General features: G+C 37.0%; 1 protein-coding gene and 1 long non-coding RNA gene across 3 annotated transcripts; one reads left to right on the top strand and one right to left on the bottom strand.

Annotated features, from left to right (window-relative positions):
- Window positions 1-7,550: 7,550 nt before the first annotated feature.
- On the top strand, window positions 7,551-11,774 carry LOC148997216 (uncharacterized). The gene is made up of 7 exons (XM_089119605.1): window positions 7,551-7,613; window positions 8,514-8,575; window positions 8,893-8,945; window positions 9,030-9,070; window positions 9,171-9,324; window positions 9,721-9,863; window positions 11,643-11,774. Exons 1-7 carry the CDS (start codon window positions 7,551-7,553, stop codon window positions 11,772-11,774), a joined length of 648 nt encoding a protein of 215 aa, XP_088975731.1.
- An 11,608-nt stretch (window positions 11,775-23,382) lies between these two features.
- On the bottom strand, window positions 23,383-25,260 carry LOC148997215 (uncharacterized). 2 transcript variants are annotated; one of them, XR_016146047.1, is made up of 4 exons: window positions 24,908-25,260; window positions 24,262-24,335; window positions 24,056-24,129; window positions 23,383-23,972 (listed from the first exon to the last, which is right to left on the bottom strand). It is a non-coding gene; the product is annotated as an uncharacterized LOC148997215 (long non-coding RNA). The 2 variants fall into 2 exon arrangements; XR_016146046.1 differs by having other exon boundaries at window positions 24,262-24,330; window positions 24,908-25,253.
- Window positions 25,261-27,412: the final 2,152 nt, after the last annotated feature.

Genomic DNA, 27,412 nt, shown 5'->3' with positions numbered 1-27,412 from the left:
ATTCATTTATATTGTACATTTAGGCTAAATGGATTTTACGTCATAGGAATAATTCTATAAATCATTATTACATTATTATAATACTTGTTTGACATCCTAAAACACCATTGATGATGTAACGTAGACAGAGACTCTCATAACTAAAAAGATGTTTGAGCCCTCTTTATTGTCCTGGTACAATTCAATGCTTTATCTTTGTTCAACGAGCAGTTTATGGGTTGAATCTCTTAATTTGATATCTCAGAGAGCACGAGATTGATGCATTTAATCTTAAAATCTACAAAATTTTCTTGCGGGGGAGCATGGCCCCGAACCCCCTAGAGGCACAGAGGTGCACCCAACATAGTTTTACAAAGTCCTATGGGAAAGAACGACCATTTATGAACTTTACTCGAAGCATAATACAAAAGCTCAAGTCAGTAAAACTGTAAATGCCATATTAAAATGTCCTTGGCCAAAACATATATTTTGCCTGCCTGAGAGGGGGCCTACAAGACATTGTGTCCAGGGGCCTCTGAACTCTTAATCCGGCCCTGCCTGAAGGTCATTCTTTTTCATAAATAAGACCTGAAAAGACTTCATGGACCAGTCGCTCATTTATTTATCTGTAGGCACTTTAAAATGCAATTGGTGTCAAGCCCGAATTATCATTCGGAGTCAGAAGAAACAGTCTTCTGCATCTCTGAAAGACTCCAAATGATGATTAAGACTATATGCCATTAATGTCTTTATCATAACATCACTATTGACTAATTGCTGCATGATGTAGCTTTAATTCATTTATCAGCATTTATCAGTAAAAATATACTTACAAAGCTAATGACGATGTGTTTGGATGGCTCTTAAAAGAGCCTTTGGTTTATTCAGCTGCTAAAAGGAGAAACAGAAGAAATATCACTGAATATGATTTGGATATTGCATGTCTGTACAAATTAAAAAAAAAATTTTTAATAAAATGATTTGGTCATATGGTTTGAACATGTCAATTCAGAAGATGACTGCACTTACAAAAATCAGATGGCTCAGATGGCAATCGGCACTAAAAAAAGAGAAAGGGATAATTATTTTAATGGTCCAAAGTTAAAAAGTGATTCATGAATATATAAAATAACATTTGAAACTGCACAGAGAGATCAAAGAATGTAAAGCCCAATGCATTTTATTAGACTTTCCAACCCACCAACAAAAAATAGATCATAAAAGTCACAGTTAAGATACATTATTTTATTTTTATACACTGGCCATATTGTAGGATGTTTCATACATTATTATTATTATACATTTTAAAACATTTCATTATTATTATAAATGATGGATGACTAGAAGGCAGCGCTAGCAGCGAAACCTGTGAATGACGTCACATAAATATAACGACATTACGGTGTTGAAGACTGAAATGATGGTAGCAGAAAAAGACGGAAAGCCACTGTTTGTGTGAATTATGTTTTAGATGTAGGCCAAGGCCTGCTGGAAGGCAGTCCATCAATTTTATGGTAATTTATTATGGTTTCATATCCGAAAACTGCCTATATTTCATGATACAAATAGCTTAGAAAAACGAACGGTTTCCGGTCTGATTGTCCTGTTTAGTAACTCAATTCGTTTTATTAATTACATTCTTAACATTTTTAAAGGTCAATGATACTTGTATTAACGGTAAATGCTAAATTTCAAACAGTAATTTAAATAAATTTGAAAGAAAAAGTACTTTACCTCAAATAAAACTTTGTCAGGCGTAGTCCTCTCACTCCTCTCACTCGCGCGGGGTGTGCGCGCGATGGGCACAGACCTCAGCTTATACCCACTGCTAGATTCTTTCGCGGGCTTTGCACGGGAGTGTAAAAGTAGCAAAGTTTATATATATATATATATATATATATATTATATTTTAAAAATATAAATCAAAATAAAAAAAAAATTCTATTTATTCTATGTAAAAAATAATTTTGTGTATTATTTGTATGTAATTTATTTGTAAAAAAAAATAAAATAATAATAATTTAAAAAAAAATCTAAGTAGGGAGAGGAGCAGGGCACAACACATTTTGGTTTTGGCTCAATTATTTAAAAAAAAAATTAAGTTAGATTCAAGATAAGCAAAAATACGTCCGAAATGGAATAGCTACAGTGGCGTAGGTGGTAGGACGATAGCATATAAAGCTTTTGATGTGCTCGACGCGAGTTCGAATCCGGCCTTTGCCGAACTCTCTCTTCTCCCTTTTCCCAACACATAGGCCTATGTAAAGATGTAAAATGTGTAACCTAACATTAAGGTCTCTAGCATTATATTTTGCCAACAAACTAAAATTGAAACCATAATATGGCTTTGTGAATTAATAAAACAGCACAATACTTTAAGAATAGCATCATGTTTTTGCTGCATGATTACTTGCTCACGCGATCATCATGGTCATCTGTTTTCTCCTAAATAAAAGCTGAAGGGTTTTTTTTCTTGCAAGTGAAGGAATTAGGACAAAAGTATTTTAATTTTCCTATATTATAGTGTAATGTAGGCTAAATATATACTTTTGAAATACTAATTTTCACTTATATAGTAGCCTACATTTATAGGCTAAATGGATTTTACGTCATAGGAATAGTTATATAATACATTTAATGTACATTATTACATTATAATAATTGTTTGGCATCCTAAAACACCATTGATAATGTAATGTAGACTGAGACTCTCATAAAGATGCTTGAGCCCTCTTTATTGGTACAATGCTTTTTCTTTGTCCAACGAGCAGTTTATGGGTTGAAGCTAATTTTGATCTCTCAGAGAGCACGAGATTGATGCATTTAACCTTAAAATCAACACAATTTTCTTGCGGGGGAGCTTGGCCCCGAACCCCCCTATAGAGGCACAGAGGTGCACCCAACATTTTACAAAGTCCTATGGGAAAGAACGACCATTTATGAACTTTACTCCAGCATAGTACAACAAAGTTTCTTTTTAATCAGTAAAACTGTAAATGCTAAATTAAAATCCTGCCGGCGACGAGGGCCAGTGCTCTACGAAATTTCCCGGAAATTTCTACGAAATAGCTTCATTATTCATATAGGTGTGGTTTGGGTGTAACATGAAATAAACCAATCAGACAGAGCATCATCCAACGTACCCTTTAAGAGCAGGTGGCATGTTGCATGACAGATTGTTATTATAAGGGTGGGTTTTCCAGGCGCGCCAGGAGCGTTTACAGCCGATGAGACCGACGTTCTTGTCAGGGCAGTGAAAGATAGAGAAGTGACGTTGTATGGGGATGGGAGAAACCCACCCAAATCAGCGTCGGTTAAGCATCATATACATGTTTCTTGCCACTATTGCAAACATGTCTGATCCTTTAGTACTACAATTAGTCTTAAAAAATTGGGTAGCCTAATTAGGTTTTTTCATCTTCGTAAACCACAATGATTTCCCTCATGTGTTAATATTTTTCCTTGTTATAGGCCTAATGTATGATTTGCAAAAATAAAAACGGCTGCATCTGTGTTGATGAGAGAATCAAAGTCTATGCGTATTGTGCACCCGCTATATGGTCAAGCATGCGCGCTTAAAATAGCATTATGAACAACACGCAACGCGCCACTGACTTTAGACCAGGTTTTTTTCTGGTCAGTGGCGCAATTGTTTTCTGGAACTGCAAAATAGCACCAGGGAATGGGAGCCCAAGTTCATTAGTTTACCGGCGTGCTTCTGAGGCCGCTTTGAGCAGGTGCAAAATAGGAATTATACACGCAGTTTTGCGCCGGGTGCAAGATAGGGCGCTATGTGTGCATGCAACATAATCAGATAGTAACCTATTTCTTTTCAATATTTTCAATAGGTTTCAATACATCTCAAGCTTTCTATATTTTCCTCATGTCTGCGCTTTCCCATTAACCTTCAAATTGCGCAAATTAAAATTGCAAAATGAAAATATGCACAATGGAAAAACGTCAATTTCGCAAAAACTCCCATTTATGCAAAAAAGGTTTTTACACTTGCATGAGGAGGGTTTTCAGGCAATAGGCCTATGAAAAAGGGATATTTCGCAAAAACTGCAATGGAATGGGTTTTGCGCATTTGTCACCCGCCTTAGAAGACGTGGTGGGTTTTGGGTCAATGTCCAAATAATAATAATTATCATCATTAGGCTATTATAACATTTATTAGGCTACATGTATAAGACGCTTTTATCCAAAAAAGGAACAAAGCAATTCGTCACATTTCATTCATTATACATGTTGGACAATAATAATAGGGCTAAGATTATCACAAATAATAAACAGAAGATTTTGACGCAAGTGTGTGTGCAGTGTGGAGCGCGCATTGCATGGCAGAGAGGCGCCTGCACGAACACTTGCATTTTCCTATCAACAGTAGAAACAACTTAATATACTCTATAATTTTTGGTCATAGAATACAAATAGGCCCAATAGATTATTTGCAACTACTTTTATTTGCGTAATATCACAATAACAATAAAACGTTGTGCTTTTGTAAAATAAAATAAAACAATAAGGTGCACTTATGATCTCCACTGAAGCGCGAGAACTGAAACAAAATAGGCCTATAGCCTTTAAGACAAAAGCTTTAAATGTCCAATTTAAAACGAACACATTCGAATCGAAAGCTAATATCTTCTGATTAGTAAGGTGCCTTTCTCAATGTGCATCCGGGGATGGAGATTTTTAGCCGAAACTTAGAAAACAATAGTTTATTAATAAACAATTAAAATGCCTCCTTATTTTTACAGATTTATTATAGCCTATAACTCACCTATAAATCCCCTTTCTGTAGGCTGTGTAAAATGTTTAATAAAGAGGCAAAAAGTCATAAACAAATATTTGAAAATTATACATTTATTCACATATATAAATATATATACATTGATTTATCTTGCGCAGCATTTAGTGGCTTACAGGTCAAACAAAATGTTGGTGTTCAACTTTGTGTTTTAAAAATAAATATGTTCTATGCATTTTTTTGCGCTATGGGTGAATAAGGCTATATAGCCTATATTTATAATCCTATCATGTGTTTTTCTCCCTTGCACAGCAATCTTGGATAGGCCTATGTGCTTTTCATTAATAGATTAAAAGACATTAACGTCCTAATGGGACTTTAGTGCATGCTGTCCGATTCTTCTAACCAAGTTTCAACATTATAATCTTAAGATTTCGAACATTGTGTTTTGGTGGTATCTACTGATGAATCAACCCCATTTCAACGTTGAATCGATGTTGCATTTTCAACGTAACAACGTTCTGATGTAACGATCAAATAGTGAATGTTGATTCAACGTTGAAATTTGATCGACGACCGATACTAACCTTTAAAACTAAAAATCAACGTTGAATCGACGTCGGTCTGCTATCTGGGGTAATCGTTGTGGAAACGGAGTTCCCGTCAACTGTCGACACATCAGAAAAACCTACTCTGGGAGGAGAAAATTGATAAAAAAATTTATTGGTTGTTAATCATAGCGTGTTATTTTATATAAATATGTATAATGTATAATATCAGCCTGGTCTCATTGTTAATACGTAGCTATTTTACGTTTTTGCAAAGATAGAAAACGTACTTTTTAGTACGTTTGCATAGATGCTGAAACGTATAATATAGACGTATCTGCAACATTTAAACGTAACATTATTACGTTTTTACAGCTACAAAACGTAAACTATTTACGTATATTCTATATCATAAAGATATCTGGATAATTTCCCTTTTTACTATTTTATAGATAAATGTAAGATCCCGTAACCCTAATCCCAAACCTAAACATACCCATTTTATACTTAATATAAAAAAGGATAAAACGTAACAGACAGGTGTTGGGAAAGGGCAGTTTTATTAACAATATAGCATTAAAATATATTTTGAGCCACCTACTCCTACCCCTAAACCTACCATAACAATTCCTTAAAACTACGTAAAAAACTACAATTATGAAGAAAAACATAACTAACAGACAAGTATAATCACAATAATTTATTTATTGCGAAAATGTCAAAACCGATACCAAAAGCCGTTCACATGATGAAGCGTTGCAGTCGCAGTCTTCTCTCTGGCAGTATTGTAATAGTTTTGTATGAAGTACAGAGCAGAAATTAAATTACTAATGAAAATGTTAATCCGGCTTCGGTTGGTTCGCGCTTCTCCATTTCAAAATTCAAATGAAGTAATGAACTAAACTAACCAACCGTCTACAGTCCTTCATGTCGCAAACTGTGACGAAGCAGGGAAGAGCCAATGAACGTTTGATATCGCTGCCGTAAAAGATGACGTATGGGCGCAATATTTGAATTTGAATTCATCACCAGCGCGGGGTTTGACTTGTAACGTTACGGTCGCTGCTGAGAATGGAGATCACGAGTCACGACTGGATAAATCGCTGAATTAGGAGTTGTTTCTTGCAAACAACTATGGATTCTAAAGATTTGGATTACATCAAACTATTAAAATTGATGTCTTTTGTGAATTTTTGTTGTGTTTTATAGGAGAAAACGCTTTATGTGTCTCAAGGTAAATAAACTATTACAAAATGGTTGAACGAGTAACGTTAAAGAATGTATTTTTTAAGGTTTTATAGTCTATTGTTTAACACATGCAGGCGAAACGAGCAAAATGTTAATATTTATGAGTATTATATCAATAATGCGACTGAAAACTTCATTAATAAGACAGTGGGATGCAATAGAGTCAAAACATAATGCTACGATATTAATATGCATAAATTGTGATACGTACAATGTGTACGTCGGTGGATTTGTTCATACGTAAATAAATTACGTTTTTGTGCTATCAATACGTAAATATTTTACGTTTTAGTACTGTAAATACGTCAGTATTATACGTTTCTGCGCATATAAAACGTAATTATATATACGTATGATAGAACGACACTTTACGTACACATACATACGTATTCTCATGAGATCACGTTGATAATATAAATATTTATAATGCATATAAATATCTGAATTAATGCATATGGTCATGTAATTAGTATAAAATTGATGTACTATACACTATTGTAGTGTATTAATAAGAGTATCAATGTGATGTATCACAAGGAAGATAATGAATGTATAAGATTTATTATTTTGTTGTTTGTTTTATTTATTGTCTATAAATTTTATTGTTTTATTTATATGTTTTATTTATTTATTTTTCTTTAAAGAACTGTAATAGCCTCAGTCTACCTGTGCGCGAGGCTCGTGAGCGCACGCAATGTTGCTTCTCTCCGTGAATAATACTGTTTACACACGAGAGAGAGAGAAGCTAAAGCCCCATTGATCCACTGATGATCTCTCTGTTTACAGATTAAAACAAAAAACATTGGATCTCATCGCTGAGTAGTCGTGTGGTCATTTGTGTTGGAGAGTCCGTTCCAGACATGCTATATATATATATATATATATATATCAAATTGAAACATGGCCAAACAGGACTCTTGAAGAGCAACTTCTACACCTTCCTGTATGTATTATAGTCAGTTCTGTTTAATATGAAACCCAGCCAAAGTTTCTAAATTTCAATGATGACCGTATTTGTTTTCAAGATGGATGAAAACATCGACTGGTTTATCTTCCCAACATGGATACCAGGACACTGGATGGTTTGTGTAAGTCAAATGTCTAAATCTGTAGTGTATACCTGGGATAACTTATGTCTGCATAATTTTTAAATACTATTTGATATATAAACTGCAATTGTCTTTTGGTGTATATATTGTGACATATCAGCAGATTATGAAGCCTGGAGAGCACGGCAAAACATTCAATAATGAAGAATACATGCTCATCTACAGGTTTTTTAGTGCACTATTCGGACTTCAGAGATTGTGGTCATTCTTAACCACATTTTAAAAAGATTGTGGTCGTTCTTAACCACATTTGAATAAAATTGTGGCTATTAACATTAAAGGTTTTTATGTGACTTGTTCATCTGACTTGGGATCTAATTATGTTTACAGATCACTTTTTTTTGTAAAGGGTCAATAAAATGATCATATAATACTCATGCTGAGTTCTGGTTGTGCCATTTCAGTTCTCTTGTGTTGTTTTGTTTGATGCAGTGCGGTAACTGTTTTGTCTTTGTCATCGCAGGAATATTGCACAAATCATGTCTCCTGGGCCTTGGCATGAATACTGTGTCAACGATATCACGATACCAATGTTCATTTGAATAAATAACTTGTAAAAGCATTGGAAATTGATTTATTTTTTCAAGGTGGATTGACTGGATTGTGCATGGCAACGTTAACAGGGCCTTCCACGACAACATCAAAGCAACAGCTGTGGTGTCTTTGTCCTGATGGTAAGTTTATAAAGCTGAAGTGTTGCTTATGTGTTTATCCAGTATATGTATCTGACCAAACTTATTTGATAGTGATTACCATTTCAGTATTCACTGAGCTTTGTGACTGCAGGGGCCTTTGATTTTACAGAAGTAAGTGAAATATGCAATGGAAACCCCCCATATCATTAAAAGTAAACTTACAGATTATTTATTTTTAACTTAGCCTGACAAGCCTTGCATCAGGAGGTGGTGGTGTCTGCTGCTTTTGGAGAATTTCCCCTTGAGGTTTGTTTTTCTTCATTTTTTTTTAATCCACATTTTGAACTTGCACTCTATTTTTTGCTGTTCTGTCACAGTATATGTACTGTTCATTGAAGTTCCAACTACCCAATGCTTAAATTTAGCAGTTTAAAAGTTTGTTTTATTGAAGTTTCAATTACCAAATGCTTACATTTAGCAGTTTAAAAAGTGTTTTTAACTATAGATTGCTAATAAATTCATTACATGTATCAATCTAAACAAAATGATTTCAATTATGGTCCTGGGAGATGTCATTAAGAACAAACTGTGTTCATGAGACTTAAAATTTTAAACATTTGAAGGTCAGACGCTGAAAGAAAGCAAATCCGGAAAAAGAGGAGAGTAGAGAGAGCAGGTATTGGTTCCCACTTTAAATCTTGAACTGTAAATAACAGGGATTTGAAAATGATGCTACTCTTGTTCTTACCCTCCAATTTAGAGGTGATTGAAACCCCCCTGCCTGCTGATTCTTTAACCAAGGTAAGGGCAGTATAAACTCCTGTCAAATTTATCAGTTACCCATTTTAAGAAGTTGTATGTAAAGTTACATTTTGGACTGATTGTTGGCTACTTTGTACAGATGCCACCTGACATCCTGTGGCGGATCCTGATGGGAGTCATCACAGACGACGGTGATGTGGCTTTCTGGAGACTTTCACTGACATGTAAGGTTTTCAGAGAAATTGTCAGTGAGCCCAAATTCAGAGAGGAGGCCCACTTTGTATGGCTGGACAGTAAGTTCTTTAAACCTAAGTTGTGAGCACTGTAAAAAGGTACTTGAGAAAGTCTGTCTATGATTAAAGTTATTTAAAATTATGAGAAAGTCTGTCTATGATTAAACTTTTGCCTCCAAACTTTCAGCTTGAAAACTACTTTGATCTTCAAACTGAAAAGGCTTTAAAGCTATTTCAAACTTTTAGGATAGGTTTTCTCAAGCCAAATTAAAGTATGTTTTTCATAAACAAAGTAAGTAAACTTAGTACTTTACAGACAAAGCGAAAAACACTCATATCTTGTCTAACATTTTCCTATAATGTTTATAAAAAAATTAAATTCCTTGTATGACTGTACTATGTTAATGCCTTTATTCAAAATATTCAATTGTTTGTTTTGTATTTTATCTAAATTAGGTGTTGTGAACTGGACTGCATTTTCCAGAGAATATAGGCAAGAGTTCCGGGTGCCGTACTCTTTGACTCATTGCTTGCACTGCAATGAATTATACAAAGACTGCCCACCTGGATATGTTGGGGATGGCAGAAGAGATTGTTCGGTTGATTGTTTTTTCAATGATGGAGGGGAATTTCAGGCTGAGTAATGTGTGTGAGTGTGTGTGGACGTGTGTGTGTGTGTGTGTGTGTGCACGTACGTGTGTGCTTAAGTATATGTGTGTATATACAGGTGTGTGCATGCATGTGCACGAACGTGTGTGTGTGTGCTATACAGATGTGTGTGTGTGTGTACAGTTGATGTATGTGATTATCTGTATGTGTATATATATATCTCTTTACAGAATTATTCTTGTTTTGAAATAAAAGTTATCACTGGTATGAGTTTTTTTTTTTTGTGTTGGCATGCATACAGAGATTGACAATGTACAGTATGTAGTTGGTTTAACTACAAACTACTTTATTGGCATAAATGTTTCATAATAGCCTATATAATGCACAAAAATAAACAACTATTACAGAGGAAGGATTAACATAAGAAATTAATATGGTGCCATTAATGTTTACAGTAAATTACACAGTGAAGTGCAACAGAATGTGATATGGGGGTTAAAAAATATAATTAATCAATATCACACGGAGAGTGACATTTCAGTTTTTATCCTCCAAAAATCAGCATGATTAAAATGTGACATTAAGTTACTACAACAGTTTAATAAACAATAACTTAATTACAACTACAAAATGTTGCAGAATAATGTAATAGATGAATGAATAATAGCCTATAAAGAACCTTTGTGTCAAAGGGATTCTTTCTGGTCATTATAGAACCTTTTTTAGCATAAAAGTTCCTTTGGAGTTGAGAAAAGAAACCTATGCTTCATATATAGAACCCCAATGAACCTTTTTTTCTAAGAGCATCCAGTATACATAATTCAGTAAGTATACAGTAATTCTTTAAAAGTTTACCTTAGATTAAGCATAGTAAAAACGATGGATATGTGCTCTACTCCTTTTACTGCTTTCATTATTACTTTAGAGTTTAATACCATACACTAGTATAAATTTCTTAAAGCATTGTTTCAAATTTAAGCACGCGGTTTTAAGACGAAAAAAAACGTGAAAATCGCGCGCGAATATTCAGAGACGGCATTTCCTGTTTATCCCACAGTTTATCCGCCTCAGGTGTGACCCCGCCTCGATCGACGTCATCAATTTGCTCCTAACCAATGAGAAGCGTTTTGGGTGGGGCTGCACGTGTAGCCCCGCCCCAGGTGTAGCCCCGCCCTGATCTGCAGGCTGCAGCCAGGTGTACTTGTAGAATTGAGCAAGGGGTTTGTTTGACAGTGTGGTTGTGGCATAGACCCTGCCCTCGGTGATCTGTACACCATCCTCCATTGTTTCAAAGACAGACGGTAATGTCTCCTAGAATCATAAGTGTTCTGTTGTGGGATGGGATGTAATAATGACATACATAGTAGTTTTCACTTATTTCCGACATCAGAGCCACTGAAAACTCAGTGGATGTATTGTATTTTGGAAGTTTAAGTGGCGCCTTTCCTTCGTAAAAAAGTTCATGTTTGAGCGAATCATTTCCTGACTGACTGTTTTGTGAACAAGTGTCAGTTCAAAGTAGGTCTTGCTTCAAAGTTAATCCTCAAGTGTGGATCGTCGTCTACTGTTTGCGATCCAACGTCACCTCCAGTAAGTGTATTTTATTATTTTTGAGCAAATAGTCATTTCAGTCTGTCAGCCAATTCAACAAAAAATGCGTATAAAGTTGTTGTCGTCGTCGTAGGATGTCTGTGTATATAATTTAACCTTGTTTGTATAGTGTGTAACTGTCACCATCTTTGGACTGTCTATTTGTTTTGATTTGCCAGGTGTGTTCCTCGTCTGAGTGTCCCGCCATCAATCTGTTTCCATGGACACTGATCACCTCCCTCACAGCTGCCTATCATTATGTTATTGTCACAGAGTGGTGCAGGCAGAGGAACAAGATGAGTCCAGATTAACACGAAGATAACTTTTAATTCCAAAACAACAGGCAAGAAGAAGGTAAACGGGTGCAACACAGGGTAACATTCAACATCGACCGACAATAACTGAATGAAACAGAGGGAACTAAATACAAGGAGGAATCAAACATAATGAGGTGAAAACAGGTGACACAGATGATGAAGACGGTGTACAGGTGGTTGATGAGGGAGTGAGTTCAGGAGTGAAGACAAGAGGATCTTGGGAAGTGTAGTGCAGATGACAAGACAGACTGGTGCCGACCAAGGGGTAATCCATCGACCGGAAGTTGAAGCCTCGCGGGAGCTGACATCTTGTAGCAGAACTTCACTTGCGTTAGCATTCCCATTGACTCCCATTCATTTTGGCGTCACTTTGACAGCGAATAACTCTACATCTGAGGTGTTTGAAGACCCCATTTGTCCTTTATTTATTTCTAAAGAAACACGACAATGTATAAATAGCTCCATTACCTTGTAGCTTATGTTATGGCCCCGTAGAAGCAGTTTTAGTGAAAGTAGGCTAACGATTGCGTCATACCCACGCGACTCTCTGTCGCACAGCAACCCAGTCTCATATAAAAATGTACCCTGACTACGTTGGTCCAAAGTGCAAAACGTAGAGGGGTTACAATAATGGCTCTTAAATTGTATGACTGTTACATTTTTTTTGCTTATTCTTCTACTATTGTTTTCCGTCAGAGTCACGTGACTTTCAAGATTACGGCTGTGAGAACAAAAAACATGGCAGACATTTCTTTCATGTTTAGTGAAAAAAACTATATTTTCAGTTGGTTTCTGCATAAAAAACAAGTTTTGATTACATTTCTAGCGAGAAATATATATTTTATTTTCATAATATCCACTCAGTGAGTGTACATAATCACCTGTTTGCTCGTTACTGCAAATATTTTTCAGATCTCGCCAGAATAATGTGAAACTGAAACGTTTTGGTTGCTATAACATGGACCCTGCTATCTGCATGTTTTGACTTAGTTTCTGCATGAAAATAAGTTTTGATTACATTTCTAGAGAGAAACATATATTTTATTTTCATAATATTCGGTCATTGAATGTACATAATCACTCACTTGCTCGTTGTTGCTTAGAATGTTTAGATCTCGCCAGAATAATGTGAAACTGAAACGTTTTGGTTGAGTCACGTGACTTCAAGAAGGATGGGGAGAGGGTAGTTTGTAGACTTTCTGGATCAAGTTCACAGCAGGTGGTGGCAACGCGCTATCTATCTATCTATCTATCTATCTATCTATCTATCTATCTATCTATCTAGCTATCTGTGTGAAGGAGAGAGTTGATCTGTCAAGCTTTTTAGGGATGAGCGAGTACATACTCGTATTACTCGTATAATATTTGTACTCGACAAAAGTGCTTTATCCGTACCGGATACTCGTTTCAGCCGAGTATCCGGCTCAACTCTAGAGTCTATGCTGTCAGTACCGGAAAGAGGAATGATTAGTTCATCTCTCGAGTTCGGGTTCGGTCGGGTCCGAGTCTTTCGTTCTTCCTGTCAGTCCCATAGAGTCTATGCTGTCAGTACCGGAAAGAGAAATGATTAGTTCATCTCTTGAGTTCGGGTTCGGTCGGGTCCGAGTCTTTCGTTCTTCCTGTCAGTCCCATAGAGTCTATGCTGTCAGTACCGGAAAGAGGAATGATTAGTTCATCTCTGGAGTTCGGGTTTGGTCGGGTCCGAGTCTTTCGTTCTTCCTGTCAGTCCCATAGAGCCTATGCTGTCAGTACCGGAAAGAGGAATGATTAGTTCATCTCTCGAGTTCGGGTTCGGTGGGTCCGAGTCTTTCGTTCTTCCTGTCAGTCCCATAGAGTCTATGCTGTCAGTACCGGAAAGAGAAATGATTAGTTCATCTCTCGAGTTCGGGTTCGGCGGGTCCGAGTCTTTCGTTCTTCCTGTCAGTCCCATAGAGTCTTACAAACACAGCATGTGTTCTCTGGTTTTCTACAAAGTGGGAGACTTTCAGGCTTTTGAAAAAAAGATTTCAGGCAACTTTAAGGCTTTTGAAAAAGTATTTTAATATACTGTATAACAACATAAACAACAATGGAATTGAACATTTTCTTAATTCTTGGTGTTCTCCTCCGTCACCCACTGTGTCGGCCAAGTTTTCCCACTGTAATTAAAAGAGATTGTTATTAATTTAGGTCTTTACATCAGCCATGAATTTAATTCAAAACAATCATGACAAGGTTAAGGGCAATGAGGAGCAGCAAGCCACCCATTCATTCAGTAGGTTTATAAACTTACAGTAGCCTGATAACAGTCAATTGCCTGCCTATGGTAATATTTTGGTTAAGGTTTGAATCTGCATTACCTACGGTGTAGCCATTAAGACCATTTCACAAGATGTAAACAACACTGGTCCAGAAGCACTTCCTGTTTCAGTTTTTTAACACTACAAAAAAGCTGGGATAAAATACAACCAACAGAACATTTAAAACTGAATCAAAAAGTTAAACAAACATCTTTAAGATGTTTTCTTTACATGTGAAATAAAGAAAACAGTTACAAACTGAAACAGGAAGTGCTTCTGGACCAGTCTTGTTTACATCTTGTGAAATGGTCTATACCTCTGCTCTGAAGGTATCCATTGTAAAAGACCTCTGCAATTTGCTGCAATTGTCTTAAAAATGTAGTCATGAAAGACCTCTCAAGTCTTTGGACTTTTGTAAATGCCTTTAACCAATGTGTGTTACTTTATGTCAACACAATGTCAACATCTAATCAAAATTCAATGTAAAGAAAAAGGAAATCCTGGCTCAGAATAAATTGGTGATTATGTCCAACATATGTCTCTCCATTATCATCAGTCAGGTTTTTCTGCCTTAAGCAATACATAACTGATAAAATACACAAAGTGTAAAACTTGAACTAAAAGCTCAGTACCAAAAATTGTCCGCCCTCTCATGGACCTGATGTGATAGCACATTTTGATAAGTGAAACTCAGTCTCAGTTAGTTTTTTTTTTTTTTTTCATAGTAGATCTGTTCCCTTGTGCTGTTTAGCGTGTATGTTTAAACTTTATGCAGCATGCGACATATCATTATTTAGTTTGATTCTAAACAATTAATCCATCCAGTTAGTCTCATGTTACCCACATGCACCAAATTATAATTAATTTATATTTGAGCAAGAGCTTTGCACAAAATAAATTAAAGGCAAGCCACATATAGATGACTATCCCAAATTCAACCTGTTCAGTTAAGTGGCTGAAGCAATTATGGATGTTAAATGGACTTGCACTTTTATTGCGCTTTTAGACTTTCTGGGACCTCTCAAAGTACTTTTACAATGTTCCTCACTACCACCCTTTTACACACACATTCATACAGAACTGTTTGCAGACAGGCTTTGGAGATTGGATTCCCACATATTCACACACCCAATGACACACTGGGGGGAAAGTGTGGGTTCAGTGTCTTGCCCAAGGACACTTTGACACACTGTGCCACAGCCGCCCACAAATACAAGCCAAGGCTATTGCTTTGTTTTGAAGTACAGTAGGTAGACAACCAGAATGTGGTTTTTACCGCCGCAGGTTTGCCGCGGCGGTAAAAGTTGAGGTGTAGTTGCTGCCTTTGGCCGCTAAGAGGCGCAACAATCACAGACTTTGAAAAGTGTCCGTTTTTTGCGCCGCGGCTCTTTCAGAGCGATTGAAAGATGGTAGCAGATTAATTCAAGTGAAACGTAGTTAAATTAATTAATTAATCACAATACTGAAATTAAATTGAAAAAAATAATGAACCCTTAAAACATTGCAGTCAAAACATATTAGGCTACATCAATGAGGCTTTACAATCGTAGCCTATAAGACGACAGCGCATTAGCAGTCCAGCGATAGCTGTGTGGTTAACGCATCATCCTCAACCTCATATACCTCCAAACGACGCAAGATCGAACCTCGTTACATGCTCTTGGTCGACAGCTTTTATGTTTAAAAATAAAACGTTTGCGTTATTTTTCCACTCATTTGGATCAGTATGAAAGCTGCAACCAGTCACATCCAGTCTTTGTGCTAAGCTAGGCTAGCGGTGGGTGCGTCAAACAGACTTATAGCACGCACGGAGATGAAAAAGGTATGTATGGACTTATCTAACTCTGGGGGGTAAGGTGAATAGGCTAAAGTCCCAAAAAGTCGGAGTGTTCCTTTAAGAACATTACATTTAGGCAACATATTTAGATATAAGACGCTTTTATAAAAAAAAAGAAACAAAGCAATTCGTCAAATGTCAGTCATAATAGGCCTACTGTAGACAATAATAAAACAGGGCTGAGATTATCACAAATAGGCCTAAGCAAGATTTTGACGCATAGGCTGACTTTTTGCCTTTATTAAACATTTAAAATATTCGCAAATTAATATGAAAAAAAAAAATAGATTTTGCTTTCTAAAAACTATATTTTGCCCGCAGTGCTAAATGAGAAGAGCATGTGAGAGATGATTTATAGGTGATTTATAGGCTTGTGTCTGAAAAATAACGACGTTTTCTTGTTATTGTGAGTTTACACAAATAAAAGTAGTTGCAAATAATGTATTATGTATTATGTATTTTTTTTTCCGTATGACCAGAAATGCTAGATTATTTTAAATTGTTCCACTGTTGATAGGAACATGCAAGTGTTTGCGGCCGCGGCAGTGACATGCACACAAACAGTTGGATATACGTTAAAACCTGTGTTTGTTTGTTAGAATCGTAGCCTATTATTATTGTCTAAGACTGACATTTGACGAATTGCTTTGTTCTTTTTTGTGGATAAAAGCGTCTTTTAAATAGGTCTGTAGCCTAAATGCATTTTTATTTGCATTACTAGGCTACTATGAATGAGTTCACCGACGACAGTAATATATTTAACATAAAATAATTTATAACTTATAACCAAACCTTTTACAGTTTTTGAACTGTGTTAATTAGGGCCCGAGCACTAACAGTGCGAGGACCCTATTGAAACTGTTAGGATTATTTTATTTATTAGGGCCCGAGCACTAACAGTGCGAGGACCCTATTGAAACTGTTAGGGTTATTTTTTTTTTTTTCTTTTTTCTGCAAAGTAAGTGCCATTTTCGGGGCCGCAACATGCTCAAAAACTCACCAAATTTGGCACGCATGTCAGGACTGGTGAAAAATTTCGTATTTTGTGGGTTTCGCAGATGGGCGGGGCAAAATGGCACGCTAGCGCCACCTAGAAAATTGGAAAAAATTAGCCCCTCGTCCACGTTCAACCTACATGCACGAAATTTGGTGGGGACGTGTATCATGTCAAGACGCACAAAAAAGCCTCAAGAACCCATACCCTAAACTCGACAAGAGGTCCGCCATTTTGAATTTTGCAGCCATTTTTGGACGATTTACAGACTCCGTACTTTAACGAACTCCTCCTAGGGATTTAGTCAGATCGACTTAAAATTTCTGCTGTGCCTTCTAAAGGCATTGACGATGTAAAGTTGTGCTATCTGCGCGTTTTCGTCGATGGGCGTGTCCGTGGCGTCGAAGATTCGCCATGAAACAGGAAGTTGTAGTAACTTGGCTGTAAATGCCCAGATCTGCACGAAATTTTACACATTTGACAAGAGTCCCGCCCTGAACAAATCTACATGCCGACATTCACCCACAGTCATAGCGCCACCTGCTGGCAACAGGAAGTGACCTTTAACGAAGCAGCCCCCGCCGCTTGTTTGACCGACATGTACGAAATTTCTGTGGTACATCTACCATGACCAGACGCACAAAAAAGCCTCAAGAACCCATACCCTAAACTCGACAGGAAGTCCGCCATTTTGAATTCGGCGACCGATTTGGGACGATTTACACACTCCGTACTTTAACGAACTCCTCCTAGGGATTTAGTCGGATCAACTTCAAATTTCTGTTGTACCTTCTAAAGGCATTGACGATGTAAAGTTGTGCTATCTGCGCGTTTTCGTCGATGGGCGTGTCCGTGGCGTTGAAGATTCGCCATGAAACAGGAAGTTGTAGTAACTTGGCTGTAAATGCCCAGATCTACACGAAATTTTACACATTTGACAAGAGTCCCGCCCTGATCAAATCTACATGCCGACATTCACCCATATTCATAGCGCCACCTAGTGGCAAGAAGAAGTGACATTTAACGAAGCAGCCCCCGTCGCATGTTTGACCGACATGTACGAAATTTCTGTGGTACATCTACCATGTCCAGACGCACAGAAAAGTCTCTTGGAGCGATGCCCTAAACTCAACAGGAAGTCAGCCATTTCTAATTTTACCGCCATTTTTGGATGATTTACTCACTCCGTACTTTAACGAACTCCTCCTAGGGCTTTAGTCGGATCGACATCACATTTCTGATGTGCCTTCTAAAGGCATTGACGATGTAAAGTTGTGCTATCTGTGCGTTTTCGTCGATGGGCGTGTCCGTGGCGTCGAAGATTCGCCATGAAACAGGAAGTTGTAGTAACTTGGCTGTAAATGCCCAGATCTGCACGAAATTTAACACATTTGACAAGAGTCCCGCGTTGAACAAATCTACATGCCGACATTCACCCACAGTCATAGTGCCACCTGCTGGCAACAGGAAGTGACCTTTAACGAAGCAGCGTAGCAAATGCACAGCCGCACTGGCTGAGCTGCAGAATATGCAACGCAGCCGCCTCACACCCCGACGCGCTACAGGTGCGAGGGCCCGCCCATCGCTGCTTGCAGCTTTAATTTATTTATTTTTTTCTTTTTTATTTTTTCTGCAAAGTAAGTGCCATTTTCGGGGCCGCAACATGCTCAAAAACTCACCAAATTTGGCACGCATGTCAGGACTGGTGAAAAATTTCGTATTTTGTGGGTTTCACAGATGGGCGGGGCAAAATGGCACGCTAGCGCCACCTAGAAAATTGGAAAAAATTAGCCCCTCGTCCACGTTCAACCTACGTGCACGAAATTTGGTGGGGACGTGTATCATATCAAGACGCACAAAAAAGCCTCAAGAACCCATACCCTAAACTCGACAGGAGGTCCGCCATTTTGAATTTGGCGGCCATTTTTGAACGATTTACAGACTCTGTACTTTAACGAACTCCTCCTAGGGATTTAGTCAGATCGACTTAAAATTTCTGCTGTGCCTTCTAAAGGCATTGACGATGTAAAGTTGTGCTATCTGCGCGTTTTCGTCGATGGGCGTGTCCGTGGCGTCGAAGATTCGCCATGAAACAGGAAGTTGTAGTAACTTGGCTGTAAATGCCCAGATCTGCACGAAATTTTACACATTTGACAAGAGTCACGCCCTGAACAAATCTACATGCCGACATTCACCCACAGTCATAGCGCCACCTGCTGGCAACAGGAAGTGACCTTTAACGAAGCAGCCCCCGCCGCTTGTTTGACCGACATGTACGAAATTTCTGTGGTACATCTACCATGACCAGACGCACAAAAAAGCCTCAAGAACCCATACCCTAAACTCGACAGGAAGTCCGCCATTTTGAATTCGGCGACCGATTTGGGACGATTTACACACTCCGTACTTTAACGAACTCCTCCTAGGGATTTAGTCGGATCAACTTCAAATTTCTGCTGTACCTTCTAAAGGCATTGACGATGTAAAGTTGTGCTATCTGCGCGTTTTCGTCGATGGGCGTGTCCGTGGCGTCGATGATTCGCCATGAAACAGGAAGTTGTAGTAACTTGGCTGTAAATGCCCAGATCTACACGAAATTTTACACATTTGACAAGAGTCCCGCCCTGAACAAATCTACATGCTGACATTCACCCACATTCATAGCGCCACCTAGTGGCAAGAGGAAGTGATATTTAACGAAGCAGCCCCCGTCGCATGTTTGACCGACATGTACAAAATTTCTGTGGTACATCTACCATGTCCAGACGCACAGAAAAGTCTCTTGGAGCGATGCCCTAAACTCAACAGGAAGTCAGCCATTTCTAATTTTACCGCCATTTTTGGATGATTTACTCATTACGTACTTTAACAAACTCCTCCTAGGGCTTTAGTCGGATCGCCTTCAAATTTCTGCTGTGCCTTCTAAAGGCATTGACGATGAAAAGTTGTGCTATCTGCGCGTTTTCGTCGATGGGCGTGTCCGTGGCGTCGATGATTCGCCATGAAACAGGAAGTTGTAGTAACTTGGCTGTAAATGCCCAGATCTGCACGAAATTTAACACATTTGGGACAAGAGTCCCGCCCTGATCAAATCTACATGCCGAAATTCACCCACAGTCATAGCGCCACCTGCTGGCAACAGGAAGTGGCCTTTAACGAAGCAGTGTGGCAAATGCACAGCCGCACTGGCTGAGCTGCAGAAAATGAAACGCGGCCGCCTCAGACCCCGACGTGCTACAGGTGCGAGGGCCCGCCCATCGCTGCTTGCAGCTTTAATTATTATTATTATTATTATTTTCGCTTATTATAGTACTGAGCTTTTTCCTCTAAAAATTTACTTTAAAAATAAAAGTATCCTAAATGTATTTATTTTTTTTAAATGCAAGAAATGATCCATTTTAAAAAAGGATTTTAAAAACAATGCAATGCATCCCGCATCTAAACAGGAGATACGCATCTTCATGAGACTGTGTTGTGAATCATGCGGCACACTCTGGGGGACGAGCCACAAACCCGTGAGTCCGGATTACAAACCCATACAGATTGCGATAGCGTGGGCACGGTTTATGAATTTGTGGGTACAGATTGCAAAAACTGAAGGCACGGTTTACAAATCTGAGAGCAAGGATTAGGAACTCGTGGGTACGGTTTATTAATCCGTTGTGATAAGTGCAGTTATGTTTCTAACGTTAGTGTTTTGGAGCAATTGAATGCCTTCAAACAAAAGCTACCGAGGAATCGTCAAGAAAAGTAAAGGCCAGTTTTAAAGTTTTACAAAAAATAAACCATGTTCAATTTGTAGCCTATAGCCTATATTGTTCTTGAATTGTTCGAAGAAAAAAGGACATACTAAAAACGCTAGTCTAATCTCAGGAGCTGCTTTGATTACGCTCATGGCGTTTAAAAAAACGCGGCGCTCCCATTGAAAACAATTCTGGGGGAAAACACGCCAGGCGTGTGGAAAAACGCTTTGGTGGACACACGGGCTTTCAAGTGGGGGATGGCGCATATTTGCATTTGAATGTTGTGTTACATTCTAAAACATTTAACGTGTGACGCACACACACACAACTGCACATGCACACACAGAGGGCTTACATTCTGTTTGATTGTGTTATTGTTGCAAACATGCTGCTCTAAACTCTAGTAAACTAGCGTTTTCTGTCTGTGTCAGCAGCAAAGATAAAGTTGATGATGCTGACTCGCCTTCGCAGTGAACGCGCATAGGCCTAAACGCATAGGCTACTTCGAATTAGCCTACTTACGCAGAGAGTTGCCATTTTATTTTCGTTTTTAAATGTTTTGTTTAAAAGTAGACATTTAAAGCTTTCTAGTTCATATCGCGCCTCTGTGTCCTGATTATATTGTCTGATATTTACTTCTAATGTGTTAATCCAGTCAATTTGATGATGAAACATTTATTACAATGAAGATAGAATTTATCCGAAACGAAATTTACAAGCTTTCTACAAAACAAAACTTAATTGGTGGTCAAAATCATGTCTGACCCACTCAAATATTTTCCGATATATTGGGTAGCTTTTGATCCTAGGCCTACACTGGGCGTGGTGGTGTGTCAAAAAAAATACTCCATTATAAACTTCAATATTTCGTTCAAAACCACCTCAAAACAATTCGTGACATTTTAAAAAGCCGTGAATCAATGTATTAAGGCCACTGAAACTGAAACTGACATCTCTCAAATACAGGAGCAGAAGCGCTGGTTCAGATTTTATTATTTGTTGTTTAAACATGCGTGTTGCATATTTAAAAATAAATAAATAAATATATTTGATATGGTCTAGGCTAATTATAACATTGATTACTGTGGAGGGGGGGGGTGTTTTTTTTAATTCTACATGGAACCCCATTAAGTTTTATTTTCTATTTTTTTTGCATAACTGCTTTTGAAGATGTAAATTCAGTCAATCTGTTGGAAGAGATTTGTTCCTTAGTTCAAAATAGAAATGCATGGTCATTTTATTTTATAAATATAAGCAAAAAAACTAAATGGTGTAACAGAGTTTTAGAACAAATCTTTCTGCATTAATAGCCTAAATATAAAATATAACTATAGTAATCTATGTTTGAGCAAGCTTCGAACCCATGTGTTTGTAATGGTAAAACAGTAGCCCTATGCTCTACCACTCAGCCATGTGTTCGGTCTAATGAGTAATAAATAAATTCAAGTCACCACCGCCGTGTTTGTCGAACAATAGGCTATTAAGGCCACTGAAACTGAAACGCGCGCTGCATGTTATCTGTCAATACAGGCGCAGAAGCGCTGGTTCAGATTTTATTAGGCTATTTGTTGTTTAAACGTGCGTGTTGCATATTTAAAAATATATATTTGATATTGTCTATTTAGGCGAATTAAAGCATTGATTACTGTGGAGGGGGAAATACCCCACCGGCAAATCGCAACTTGCTTAGCTTGGTTATGATTTTTTTTTTTTTTATCTACATGGAATTTTTTTTTTATCATAACTGCTTTTGAAGATGTAAATTAAGTCAATCTGTTGGAAGAGATTTGTTCCTTAATGTAAAATAGAAATGCAAGGTAATTTTAATACATGTTTATGCGGGATTCGAAACAGTGTCATCAAAACAATTGTACCAAAGTTCTACCATTCGACCACGACTTTTCTCACTGACGAAAGCCCAGAAGTTCGTTTGTTCAGCAGTCAGTGTGCGCACGCGAGAGAAGCGCTCTTCAGTCTTCGCATTAGCGTCATTGAAAGCAGCACTTTATTTTCGCTGACTGCGAGATAGGCCTATTTTAACTTTTGATTAATAAAATGTTCTCCTATAGCCTAAAAGTTTCTATTCTAGTTAAAGCTATATTCTATTTAAAATGTAGGCTACTTTTACATAATTACGTTTTGCTTTCGCTAAATGTCCCTTTGCGCCACCTGGTGGTCATTTCGCCACCGACTTTGAAATACGGCTGGTTTATTTTTGCCGCGGTAGATTTACCGCGGCACTTGCCGCGGCGGTAAACGACATTCTGGTTGTCCACCTACTGTATAGCCTAACAACAACAACAAAACAACAACATTTTTTATGTATTATTTATGAATAACTATTTAAAGATATTTAGCCTTGTTATTGTTCCTTTTTCCTATATTATGATGTAAACAAACCAATGATCTTTATGTTTTCTGTTTTGTCATTATGACTATTATGGTATCTTTCCATGATCTTGTATGTAATACGTTTATAAGTTTAAATTATGAGTGACAGGTGTACTAACACTTCATAACATCAGTGACTCGACAGCACAACCTAGAACAGTTTTCCTCTGCGTTTGTAATGTCTGCACAAAGGAGACGGGCAGCTGCTCGAAGATCTCTTTTGGAGAAAACTGTTGATTTTAAACTAGAAAAATGTAAGTATCACTCCTTAAAAATTAATATTACCTCAGAATGAATTGCATTGTTAGCCCACCACAAAACTTAAAACAAAATAATAATATTAAATGCTGACCAATACTTAATTATATAACTTTTTTATATACTAAAAATATAATTTAATATAACAAGCAAAATGTAATTTGTTTTGTCATATGACAGTTATGCATGAATACATTTATATTCATAAATGCAGTGAAACATCTCAATTATCAGTCAATCGATGAATTAATGGATACATTAATTAAATAATTAAATTTTATATACTGACAACAATAATAAAAATGAATAAATGAGTAAAAGAACAAATAAAAGTAACCATCACAATAAACAAATGCATTATACAAGTCAACAACACATGAAACAAAGCTTTATTCAAACTACAAGCATGTATTTACAGCCGCTGAACACCACATCATGCCGACTCAACACAGCGGTTCCCATTCTGCAGCTTTATTCTGATGAATTCACCAGAGGGGACTGTGCCTTCTTCCCAGAGCTTGTTGTTGTGCTGCGCTTCACAATCTGAGGCAATAAGGGCAGGTGGAGAGATAGAGGGTCTTGTAAGGGCAGGTGGACAGATGGAGCGTCTCATCCATGGCACCACTTCCAGGATGCACCTCTGGGCTCCTCATCCTCAGTGCTCACACCAGTCTGCAGACATTTCAGATCCTACAAAAATGCACAAACATTATACAAAAGCAGTCATTTTAACACACAATGTCATTTGATTTATGTATTAAAAATAATCTTACTTTATATTTGAGTAAAAGCCTTAAAACAAATGCTGCCATCATCTTTCCTTGCAGGTCTTGCTCCACCACAAAAGCTATGCAGCAAATGCACAGAAATCAAGAAACAGAAAAGTGTTGTAATTTCTCTACTTGAATTTACAATAATTCAAATAAACTACAATTTAAGATTGAATAGATTTTGATATCCATGTCTGTAGTATACTCACCCAAAGCCTTTGATGACAGCATTCAGCATCATGAGCCTCTCTCCACCGGATAAACACACGCGTGTTCTTCTGTCCTTGTAACATACAGACAAGATTCACATTACGAGCTCAACACTGAATTTACATGCTGAGGTTGATGTGTTAACTCACTTTTAATCCAACTTAAATGTTCCTTAATATATCAACACTAATAAGGGACAAATTAAGTATAACATATTTAGTTACTTTATAGATTTGTTTATTTACCGTATTTACAGCACATTTGTCTAATGTAAGTAGTGTTGACAACAGTGAATTATGCTTCATAATAGCACACATAACGTTACATCACTCAAAAATATTTTTCATGTTGGGATGTGCTCATCTGCAATACTTAAACAATATTTTAATTTCAGATGTAAATAGACATTTTAAATAAGCGTGTTTAAGATGTAACGTTATATGGTTATGTAAATCCATTTTAGAAACTTACGTGTAGCGTACTTACTGGAGCTCCCCTGTTTAACTAACTAATAAAACATGTGTTTACACCAAAATCACAACTATACTATACTGTCTAAGTCCTTTAGACCTTCAACAGTTAAAACATTTACTCTATAGTAGTTTAACACATACGATTTAAACACAAGGAACCGTGTTTACTCACATTTGAAAACCCCCTGCTTCGCTGATCTCCGCGATGTTGATAATGACGAATGCTCTCCCGTGGCCTCCTGGGATAGAAGAGTATCCATCGGATGAACACTCAAAAATCTTGGCGAAAGCAGGAGATCATCCGGGAACTTCTCGCCTACTCTTTTATGAGTACTGAGGTTTCGGACATACTACTCCTTTCAAATACTGTTTTCCCCTACTATATAGTACGAAAGTAGGAATATTCGGACGTACTATAAGTATACGTATGCCCGAATCTCGCGATAATTAGTACGTCACTCTGGTAATTCTCGCCTACTCTTTTTGGATAAGGATTCGGACATACTTATTCACTCGCCTACTGCTTTTTCCCTACTATATAGTAGGGAAGTATGCGGTTTCGGACGCAGCCCCAGTCTTACTGAGCGCTCCTTTAACACTCTGATCGCCCGTGGGCGGGCAACAGAGCTACGTCATTATATTTAAACTTATTTTTTGTGTGTTTCTGGAGATGCTATCACCCCATATATAGTATCATTTTAAATCTTAAAATCTCATCTTTACACAGAATATAATGATATTTGTGTATATGGAAAAAATAATTAATATATAAAGCTTTAAAAAACAATCGTCACAAAATCGCTCCTCCCCCAAAATGTCAATGCAGAAAAGTAAATATTAATATACATGTCTTATGCAACTCACAAAACAGAAAAATCATATATCAAAAGAAAGCTCTCATTCTCAGAAATGTGACTGTGTAGTTTGTTTTATTGTTTTAACGTCTCAGTTCAAATTATCTGAGCTAATATAGCTCACATTATCAACAGAATCGGGCAGTAAAATATGATTTCTGTGAAAAAACAAAGACAAACGTCTCATTTCTGCGTCGATTACATGTGCTCTGAGCTAAAATCGGCCACAAACTCTATATTATCTTTTACCTTAGGATGTTTTATTTCAAATGAGCCCATTTGTACTTTTCTGTGAGCTCATCTTGGTAACCCAGCGGGCACCTTGACGTCAATTTGACATCAACAAATAGTCAAGATTTTGACCACCGTGTATAACATGGATGAATATGGATATTTTCATTATATTTCGTAATTATTTCATTGTGGTTGTAAAGAGGCCCAACAAAGGAATCAATCTGACCTGTTTTTTCTGTTCCCTACATCTTAGGTCAATTTCATTGACATTAAATCGATGTTGATTTGACGTCAGGAAATAAAACGTCAATTTGATGTGAAATGTATATCAAAACAATGTGTGAAAAAGTAGCCTATTTTTTTTTTCTTTTTTTACTGGGGCCTCAAAATGCATCCATATGACAAATATTTTGAATCAGTTGTTGGATTTCTGCATGAAAGTGGATTTCTGTAAATTCTGTGGTTAAAAACAAATAAACAAAAAACTATTTAAAGATTGTAAATTACTGCTATGAAATAACAGTAATTATTATATTTTACAAAAATATACTGATTTGCTTAATTACAATAAAAAATGAAAAAATTGCAACATCTTTGGAAAGAGCATGATGTTGCATTCATTTTTCATTTTTTTATTATAATTAAGAAAATCCTGGGTTTATTTTATTAAAAGTATATATTTTTTATTTTTATAGTGATATTTTAAAATTAATTGATAATGAAATTTTAATACCCTATAATGTTAATATATATAGTTTTACAAATACATGTTCATTTATGGAAAATTTACATGAGGCTACATATTTTAAAATTATTTAGATTTTCTTGTTTTCAACTGATAGATGCAATGCTAGGGCTCTTTAAAAAAATCATATTTATTTTTCACAAATTCCATTTTTTTCCTTAATTTTTAAATATGAAAAATGTAGGGCCTACAATGCCCATTATCTATTCATAACACCGCCTGTAGATGGCGCCGTTAGCTTTTTCCCATTCTCGGGTTTCTCAACAGCTGTACAAACAATTAATTATTTTTTTGTGTCTAATTTGATGCAAATCTAGTATGACATAATGTCATACATGTATAGGCTACACGTTAAAAAATAAAATATTTTTTGGGGAAGGATTTATGTTGATGAACGTTGAAACGTACGTCATCACGCCGCCTTGCGTAAAGAGTAGTGCGCGCCAGAGCCGTTGGTTGCTACGCTCGAGGTGAAGTCGAAGCAGCCGGAGACAGTTGGAGCTATTTATCAGGTGAGTAATAGCTAAACATCTCATGAAATAAAACACAAGGTATATTGGTTAACTTTGAAAACTTAGAAGATTGTGTTTTGATTAAACATTTGACGTTGCAATGAGTATTTTGTTCTTTTTGGTGAATTTAAATTTCCCGCCGACGTTAACATTACTGTGAAGGTTTCTGAGGTAAAGTTAGATTTAGATCCATCCATTAATCTTGTAACGATTGTTTTGTTTTTTGTTGCGAGTAATGTTAGTTTTGTACAATTTTTGTTCGTAGGTTACTAAAAATGACCTTTTTATCTGTGAAACGCAACATAAGCCATATTATAATCATTTGTAACTGC

Source organism: Pimephales promelas, chromosome 2 (genome assembly GCF_988280905.1).
Source record: "Pimephales promelas chromosome 2, fPimPro1.hap1.1, whole genome shotgun sequence".
NCBI lineage: Eukaryota > Metazoa > Chordata > Actinopteri > Cypriniformes > Leuciscidae > Pimephales > Pimephales promelas.
Note: the sequence above shows the minus strand (reverse complement) of the source record. Positions and strands in the feature narration are given on the sequence as shown.